Here is a 9,652-nt window from a genome sequence, read left to right as displayed (position 1 = left end):
GCACCAAGAATACAGAGCACCCCTTGCCCCAGACCAAGAGTTCCTATCTACACCTTGTGGCTAAGAGCCACTGATGGCGTTCTGCTCCAGATGTTTATCCAATTCATAAGAACACAAGAGAGAAGCCAATGCTGGCTCAGGCCAGTGGCCCATCCAGTCCAGCACTCTGTGTCTCAAAGTGGCCAAAAATACCAGGTGCCATCAGGAGGTCCAGCAGGAGGGCCAGGACACCAGAAGCCCTCCCACTGTCCCCCAGGCACCAAGAATACAGAGCACCCCTTGCCCCAGACTGAGAGTTCTGTAGCAATGGCTTGAATTGCTTCTGTCACAATGACACAGCTGCTGTTAGTTCTCAACACACCACAGGGTTCCCACTCCTGCTGCCGCACGAGTGGGGCATGCCTGCTTTTGTTGATGGAGAGAGCTGGTTGAAGATACCTTTTTTTCCCTTTTCTCTTCCCCCCCCCAGGAAAACAGTGAGTGCTCTGTCTTTCTCTCCTGATGGTAAATTTATCGTAACTGGTGAGGTGAGTTGCTTCGGGACTTTTGTAATGCCAGACGAACAGAGCATTAAAAAACCCTTGCTTGTCTAAGAACGCAGAGTTCCTTTAGGTCCATGTTTATTGCAGTCAGCCGTTTACTTTCGGCAGCTGGCCGTTTGTGGCTCCCCGGCTAGTCGTTTCTTTCAGTTCACAGCCAAAGCCACGCCAAGCAGAAGGCAGGGCCGTTTTCAAGGCAGCCGTACGGACATCCAAAACAGTGTTCCCGCCCAGGAATTAAGATTGCAGGGAGAGGCCCTCTTAACCATCCTGCCAGTCAAAGAAGCTCACTTGGCAGGCACAGCAGAGAGGGGCTTTTTGGTGGCGGCCCCGCGGTTATGGAACAGCCCCCCCCCAGCGAGGTGCACCTGCCCCCCCACACACACTTTTGACCTTTAGGAGGCAGCTGGAGGCGGTTTTATTTAGGGCGGCATTTGGTCAAAGCAGTTTTAAACTCTGGCTTTAAAATTTTGGTTTTATGTGTTTTTATGAACACCACGTTATGTATTTTATTTACATCACCAGCCGCCTTGAGCTCTGTAAGGAAGAAAGAGTCTGGTGTCGTGGTTAAGTGAGCGGACTCTAATCTGGGAGAACCGGGTTTGATTCCCCACTCCTCCACTTGCAGCTGCTGGATGACCTTGGGCAAGCCACAGTTCTGTCAGAGCTGTTCTCTCAAGGACAGCTCTGGAAAGAGCTCTCTCAGCCCCACCTACCTCACAGGCAGTGTTCCCTCTAAGCTGAGTGAGTGTGAGCTAGCTCACAGTTTTTAGCCTCCAGCTGACAGATTTTTGTCTTAGCTCGGGAAGGATGGCTCCAGAACACTAATTTATGCAGTAGCCAAACCGCTCACTCACAACTTTAATACCAGGAGCTCACAAAGTAGAATTTTTGCTCACAAGACTCCGCAGCTTAGAGGGAGCATCGCTCACTGGGTGTCTGTTGTGGGGAGGGGAAGGGAAAGGAGTTTTTAAGCCGCTCTGAGACTCCGCGTGAAGGGCGGGGTAGGAATCCAATCTCTTCTTCTTCTTAACAAATGCTTTAAATAAAATTTTAAAAATAAAACCAGAGTGATTAGGATTGGGATGTAGATTTAAGATGGGGCTGTGTGTCATCATGTTGTCTTGCCTAAGGACTTTTGAAACTGACACGTGTCATTGATCTGGATTTTTTTAAAAGCATCTTCCTAGAGCTGGGTGCTTGCAGAAGGCTCCTTTCCCTGCAGAAGGCACAGGTTGTGGCAGTTGTTCATTCCTGCACATAACATTTATGGAGTGGCTTCTGTAACTATTTATTTTATTTTTCAGGTTTTTTTTTAATTGTAATGTTGGAGGCCGGGGTAGAGAAAGCAAGAAAGGGAAACGGGAGAGAGGGAGAGGGAGAGAGAGAGAGAAATCTGTCTTTCTAAAATATAAATCTGCCTGGAAGTCACGCCCTCTGGACTGGCTCTTTCCTCTTTGTCACCAATATGCTTGAACTGGATATACTAAGGATGCTGTTGTGTCCGCTGACCGCCACCAGGGGCCAGCGAATACCCCAGAGCTTGACTCTGGGAGAACAATGGGGACTAGGCTCCTGGTCTCTCCACTGGGGAACCAATGGGACCGTGGCGGGAGATTTAAACCCACCAACGGGACCTAGGGGTGTGTCCCCAGGTGTGTATATAGTTGGCCAGCCGGCCGTTAGTCTTTGTCTTTGTTGTGTCCAGTAAACCATGCTGATCACTACATCAGTCACAATGGTTTCTACATGCTTTTAACCCACTACACTTCAGGTGCGGTCACACGGTCCTTTTGATCGGGTTCCGCCACTGTTCCCTCCCACATTTAAATTTGCTGATCAGATAGGCTGATCCACTGCCCGTGGTGAAGCGGACTCACTCGTGCAATCCTCGTGGTTCTCTCCCACATTTTCCTGTACCAGGAAAATCAAGTATTTTCCGTGTATCTGCGCATCGAATCCACGATTTCGGTGATCTGGAAAGCCATTTCTCGCAATTATTGCGATTAGGCTCGTCCGACCGTTCTTGGTGTGCTCCCTCACTGGAATTCTACATTCGTTCAAGCGCACATCTAGCACAGAGCTCGTGGTCCTGCCGCCCCGGGAGTCCCCGAGGCGGCGTTAGGAGGGAAGGAGGGAGCCCCCCGGCATGGAGGCGGCATGGAACGTTTCTGGGGGAGGAAGCTGGGGGGCGGGCTGGGGGGCGAGCGGGCTTTGGCATCCGCCCCAGGAGTCCCCGAAGCTGTGGCGTTAGGAAGGAGGGAGGGAGGGAGCCCCCGGGGCGGGCCAGCAGCATCGGGCGGAAAGGAGAACTCTTTCAAAGGTGCCTTTTATTTTATTTTCATTGGGCCGGTGGCTCTGGGCGGCTTTACAAAAGACAGCAAAATATGCCGATTTCACATAAAACCATAGAACATTAAAATAGCATAAAACATACCTAATATATCAACAATAAACATTAAAATGCTCGCAGTATTAAATGATCTTAAAGTGGATGCCGTGCGTTTTCATTCCGGTCATCTTCTGATCTTCAGGCCAGAGCAAACTTCAGGCCAGTCCTGAAATTAAAAAAAAAAAGATGTTGAATGGCGCCATCGGTAGTGGGCCAGTCCAACATTCCCGATGTGCACATGGGATCGTTGGTGGTAACAGTGGTGGTCAATGTTCCTTCTCAGCTGTGGAGTCTAAAATTCTATATTGTGAGCTACTGGTGTTAAAATTGTGAGCGAGGGATTTGGCTCCTGCATAAACTAGTTTGCTCTGGAGCCATCCCTTCCTGAGCTAAGACAAAAATGTGTGAGCTGGAGACTAAAAAACTGTGAGCTAGCTCACACTAACTCAGCTTAGAGGGAACACAGGTGGTGGTGGCTCCTATTTGAAAGCCTGGCGGAAGAGCTCCGTCTTGCAGGCCCTGCGGAACTGTGAAAGGTCCCGCAGGTCCCTGATCTCCTCTGGGAGCTCATTCCACCAGTACGGAGCCGCCACCGAAAAAGCCCTGGCCCTGGTAATGGCGAGCCTCGCATCCTTGGGGCCCGGAATAGTTAGACGCTGTTGTGCCCCAGACCGTAGTTTAAATTACACCGGGAACAAAGTGGAGTCGCCTTGCCGTGTAGCCACAGCCTCAGAGTCGGTTGCTCCGCAGGTGCTGCAGGCCGGACCCTTGTGTTGGCGTCAGACCCAGCAAAGTCCAGCATCTAACTCCCGCTCTGGGGTTTTCTCCCGCAGAACGGACACAGACCGGCGGTCCGGGTCTGGGACGTCGAAGAGAAGGCGCAGGTGACGGAGCTGCACGGCCACAAGCACGGCGTGGCCTGCGTGGCCTTCTCCCCCAGCATGAAATACATCGTCTCGGTCGGGTATCAGCACGACATGATGGTCAACGTCTGGGACTGGAAGGTAGGACATGACGCCACGGAGATGCTCCCGCCATAGTTTCTCCCCCAGGCCCGTAGCGTAGCAACAAAATTCTCACGAAGAAGGACCTAGGTAGACTTTACAGATCTGTAACGTGGGAAACCCAGACGCTGGGAACAGAATTTGTTGTGCCACTGCATTGCTGAGCGGTCGGGTTAGAACGGACAAAAGGAAGTCCTTCTTCACCCAAAAGAGTGATTCACACCTGGAATTCACTGCCACAGGAGGTGATGGCGGCCACAGGCATGGACGGCTTCAAGAGGGAATTAGATAAGCATATGGAGCAGGGGTCCATCGGTGGCTATTAGCCACAAGGTATAGGTAGGAACTCTCAGTCTGGGGCAAGGGATGCTCTGTATTCCTGGTGCTTGGGGTGGGGCACCAGTGGGAGGGCTTCTAGTGTCCTGGCCCCACTGCTGGACCTCCTGAGGGCACCTGGTATTTTTGGCCACTGTGTGACAGAGAGTGATGGACTGGATGGGCCATTGGCCTGACCCAATGTTGGCTTCTCTTATGTTCTTATGAATTGGATCAACATACGGAGCTGAGGTCCATCAGTGGCTATTAGCCAGAAGGTATAGATAGGAACTCTTGGTCTGGGGCAAGGGATGCTCTGTATTCTTGGTGCTTGGGGGAGCAGCAACAGCGGGAGGGCTGCTAATGTCCTGGCCCCACTGCTGGACCTCCTGATGGACCTCCTGATGGTATTTTTGGCCACTGTGTGACACAGAGTGTTGGACTGGATGGGCCATTGGCCTGATCCAACATTGGCTTCTCTTATGTTTACATTCATAAAGTTTAAACCCCACCAAGAGGAGAAGGTGGAAATCAGTCTGTCTTCCTGATGGGTTCTGGTTTGAAATGACTCCTGCTCTTTGGTGCCTGTTGCAGAGATTACTGGTGGCTGATTATTTTCTGCCTTGCAGAAGGATACGCTTTTTGCATCCAACAAGGTGTCCTGTAAGGTTATGGCCATCTCCTTTTCGGAGGACAGCTACTTCGTCACAGTCGGCCACCGCCACGTCAAGTTCTGGTTCCTGGATGTGTCCAAGGAAATGAAGGTCAGTGTCTCCGCGTGTAAGAAAGGAGCTTTCAGAATCAGTTCCTGGTTTACGTTCCGGTTCTTCTGGCTCATTCCATTATCGCTTAATTCCTATGTTGACATGCTGGAATGCTTTTTTTAGCCCATGAGGTTTCTTTGCAAGAGGCCAGGCTTTGTAGCCAGAAAGCCAATTCTGGTAGCGTGCTACAAAAGAGTGCAGTAGCCCAAAAGGAAAAATCAAAAAGCCGAAAATAGGGTTGCCATGTTTTAGAAAGCAGAAAAGAGGGCATATTTCCCAAATGACTACTTCAAACAACTGATCACCAGTGTTCCCCCTAAGCTGAGTCAGTGTGAGCCAGCTCACGGTTTTTTAGCCTCCGGCTCACACATTTTTGTCTCAGCTCAGGAGGGAGGGCTCCAGAGCAAACTAATTGATGCAGGAGCCAAATCGCTCGCAGCACAACTTTAATGCCAGCAGCTCACAAAGTAGAATTCTTGCTCACAAGACTCCACAGCTCAGAGGGAGTGTTGCTGATCACTCTGACAAATCTCATTTTAAATTTCCCTCCTATTGAAGCTGAAGTTTGCCTCCACTGGGAAACTAGAGGGCAAAACGGGCTCGGCCCTCCCAACCCAGAAAGTGGGCGTTGTGATCAGTTGGTTTTTTTTTTTTTAAAGCCTCAAAGAGGACAGACGCGCACAAAAAAGAGAACCTCTGGTAACCCTACTGAAAGCCTTACAAATCACTCATATTACCGCTGCAAACTGGACCTTTTCAAATGTCCACCTTCAGATATAAAACATGCTTCGTTCTTTCTTGCATTGATTGAGAGAGAAACTTGCCTGTTGGAGAGAAACTGATCGCTTCAGCGCTCCGTTTGATTGGTGGCTTCATACTGTAGCAGTACCTGTTACTCCATCAGCTTTTTCTCAGCTGATTCTGCGTGTTAACTCAGAGTTCAAGTGCGGTTCAGTTGTCAGGGAACTCTTGTTTTCTTAACTTTACTTTAATCGCTTGACCGTTAATTTCTTTGACAGTTACAGAAAAGTTGGTCTAATTGCTTTTTGGTAGAGCTGCATCAGATGTAACTCACATGCACCTGTTGATTGGCTCGTTTGCATTTGTGTTGATTATCTCATTGTATAAGGTAGTGCCTATGCCCCTATCTTTTTTATCTAGAAAATCATGAGTTAAGGGGAACGTTTACCCTCATGAGGTGGGATGCCCTCCCTTCAGCGGTTACAGAGGGGAGGTTTAATAAAAAAAAAACCTTGCTGATCATATATGTCGCTGCAGTGACGGAATTGAAGCCTTAATGCATGTTATATATGACCCAAAGTAGCCAAACCCAAATAACAATCTTCCCAGTATCAAGATACCAAAAACAACAAAACTGGGGCCAAAATCAGTCCAATAATACACTCTTAAACATTAAATATGTATGCTAATACAATCACTTTTATACTTGATAATAGTATTTAAGTATACAAATTATTAACAAGGTATACAACCTAACCATACAATATCCTAATGCCAGGTAAATAACATCCCATTAAGCCTTCATTAAAGGAACAGGACATTCCCCCCCCCTCCAGGTAGTTGGCAACCTACCCTGACCTGGACAACAACAACAAAAACCACCTTAATTAAATGCTATGCCCCACAAAAAGCCATGCCAGAAAGCATTTTAAAAAATATTTATTAACTGTTGTAGATTTTCCGGGCTGTAGGGCCATGGTCTTGGCACTGTAGGACCTGACGTTTTGCCAGTAGCTGTGACTGGCATCCTCAGAGGTATAACACTGAAAGATGGAGTACTCTCAGCCCTGCCCCACCTTCCTGAGTAGATATAAATTACCTGCCTACCATTTTTCTTCTCACCTTGACACAGAGAGTACTCCATCTTCTCACCTTGACACAGAGAGCCAGTTTGGTGTAGTGGTTAAGTGCGCGGACTCTACTCTGGGAGAACCAGGTTTGATTCCCCACCCCTCCACCTGCAGCTGCTGGATGACCTTGGGCAAGCCATAGTTCTGACAAGAGCTGTCCTTGAAAGGGCAGTTCTCGAAAGAGCTCTCTCAGCCCTGCCTACCTCACAGGGTGTCCGTTGTGGGGAAGGGAAAGGAGTTTGTAAGCCACTCTGAGACTCCAAGTGAAGGGCGGGGTATAAATCCAATCTCCTCCTCCTCTCTACTTTATTACATCTTGGAGAGTCCTTACAGAGCCGCAAGAGCCTCCCTTTAAACCTCTGATTGCCCCTCCTCTGTTGGCTGGATCATGGCCTTCCAGGTGTGTCTCTGATTTATTCAACAAATCTGCCACCTCGTTCTCATTCTTCCATCTAAAAATATAATAAACAGAGAATGTATTGCATAGGCCGTGCAGAGAGGTTTCTTTGCGTTTTCTCAAAAGCTTGAAACCCAGAGAGGGGAAAAAATCCTCATCCTGAAGCGTTTTCTTAATCCCTGGGCCTGAAATATGATGCTCCTTGCAGATTAAAGCGACCGTGCCGCTAGTTGGACGCTCCGGGCTTCTAGGTGAGCTTCACAACAACATCTTCTGCGACGTGGCGTGCGGGCAGGGGAGAATGTTGGGCAACACATTCTGCATTTCTTACTCGGGGCTCCTCTGCCAGTTTAACGAGAAGCGCGTGCTGGAGAAATGGATCGACCTGAAGGTAAGAGGCCCGTGTCGCGCTCTCGAAGACGTGGCTCCTGTCACTTCCCGGTCTGACCGGTTGCCCGTCGGTCATCGTCTCTTAGGTGCCCCTCGCCAACTGCATCTGCGTGAGCGAAAGTTTCATCTTCTGCGGCTGCGCCAACGGAGTAGTGCACATCTTCCAGACGCACAATCTGTTGTACCTCACAAACTTGCCGAAGCCGCACTACTTGGGCATCGACGTAGCGAAAGAAGAAATGCCCAGGTACAAAGCCCGGGAGGGACTCAAGGCCAGGGAGCCGAGCTGGGAGGGGCAACGTTGGTGTATAAAGTGTTGCCATGTTCCCGTCCTGTCTGTGGATTCTGCCAGAGGAGGAAACCTAAATTTGTTGGGTAGGGCAGCGGGGTTCCCAAACTTGGTGGATGTGTGTTCCTCAAAAAGCAGTTCCAGCACACTTCTTTGGTGTAGTGGTTAAGAGCAACAGACTCTAATCTGGGGAAATCGGGTTTGATTCCCCCCACTCCTCCTCCTCCACATGCAGCTGCTGGATGACCTTGGGCAAGCCATAGTCCTGTCAGAGCTGTCCTTGAAAAAGAGCAGTTTCTGTCAAGAGCTCTCTCAGCCCCACCTGCCTCACTGAATGTCTGTTGTGGGGAGGGGGAAAGGAGTTTGTAAGCCGCTCTGAGACACCTTCGCGTAGTGAAGGGCGGGGTATAAATCCTATCTCCGCCTCTTCTTCCTCTTCTTCTTCTTCTTCTACTGTCTGGGTGTTTTTAGCTGGATAGGGCTGGGCTGGTGGTGGAGATGGTGGAAAGTACCATCAAGTCGCAGCCGCCTTACGGCAAACCCTAACGGGCGTATTCAAATCAAGAGCCGTTTAGAGGTGGTCTGCCGTTGCCCACCTCTGCGTAGCCATCCTGGACTTCCCCGGTGGTGTCCCATCCAAGCACTCACCGGGGCCGGCCCTGCTTAACTTCTGAGATCTGATGAGTCTAGGCTAGCCTGTGCCGTCAGGGCCAGGGCCGGACTGGGGGATACGTATCGCCAAGCAAGCTTTAAATGCACTCCGGAGATGTCTACAGGCCAGAGGGCGGGCAGGCCTTGCTTCTTCAAGCCCAGCGTGAGCCGGAGGGAGGGGGCTGCCGTGGTGCATGTGGGCGGTAGACGCTGGGTGGATTCTCCGTGCAGGCCTGCCTCAACTCCCCCCCCCCCCATGTCTGGCTCGCCCTTGATGGCGCCTCAGCATTTGCTTGTGTCCTCTGGGGTTATCTGTGTTCTGTTGGAGATAAACTGATCTCTCCCCGTTGGTTTCCTCAAGAACGGCAGACACCACCTGGCCCGACACCATTGCCCTGGCCTTTGACCCCAGCCATCACTGGCTCTCCTGCGTCTACAAGGACCACAGCGTGTACGTTTGGGACGTGAAGGACACCCGTCAAGTGAGGAAAGTGTGGTCTGACCTCTTCCATAGCTCCTTTGTGTGGAACATCGAGGTGAGGGGATGCTTCCATTCAGAAATCATGCAGAGGTTCATCAGGCACTTTCGTAAATGACCTGGTTTAAGAACCTCAGAAGAGCCCAGCTGGATCAGATCAGTGGTCCATCTAGTCCAGCATCCTGTGTCACAAATAGGGGCCAGCCAGTTCCTCTGGAGGGCCAACAACAGGGCAGAGAGGCCGAGGCCTTCATAAGAATATCAGAAGAGCCCTGCTGGATCAGACCAGTGAGGGTCCCTCTAGTCCAGCATCCTGTCTCACACCGGGGCCAGCCAGTTCCTCTGGAGGGCCAACAACAGGGCAGAGAGGCCGAGGCCTTCCCCTGAGAAGAACATCAGAAGAGCCCAGCTGGATCAGACCAGTGGTCCATCTTGTCCTGCATCCTGTCTCACCCAGTGGCCAGCCAGTTCCTCTGGAGGGCCAACAACAGGGCAGAGAGGCCGAGGCCTTCCCCTGAGAAGAACATCAGAAGAGCCCAGCTGGATCAGACCAGTGGTCCAT

General features: G+C 50.6%; 1 protein-coding gene across 1 annotated transcript in view; it reads left to right on the top strand.

Annotated features, from left to right (window-relative positions):
* Positions 1-9,652, top strand: part of WDR62 (WD repeat domain 62) — a 40,094-nt gene that overhangs the window by 6,871 nt on the left and 23,571 nt on the right. Inside the window, exons 4-9 of the mRNA XM_015426659.1 lie at positions 470-527; positions 3,765-3,935; positions 4,880-5,014; positions 7,491-7,673; positions 7,759-7,919; positions 8,974-9,148. Coding sequence (XP_015282145.1) covers positions 470-527; positions 3,765-3,935; positions 4,880-5,014; positions 7,491-7,673; positions 7,759-7,919; positions 8,974-9,148 — 883 coding nt within the window. The remainder of the gene's footprint in view (positions 1-469; positions 528-3,764; positions 3,936-4,879; positions 5,015-7,490; positions 7,674-7,758; positions 7,920-8,973; positions 9,149-9,652) is intronic.

The sequence above is a fragment of the Gekko japonicus genome, unplaced genomic scaffold (genome assembly GCF_001447785.1).
Source record: "Gekko japonicus isolate JY-2015 unplaced genomic scaffold, Gekko_japonicus_V1.1 scaffold2140, whole genome shotgun sequence".
NCBI classification, from domain to species: domain Eukaryota; kingdom Metazoa; phylum Chordata; class Lepidosauria; order Squamata; family Gekkonidae; genus Gekko; species Gekko japonicus.
Note: the sequence above shows the minus strand (reverse complement) of the source record. Positions and strands in the feature narration are given on the sequence as shown.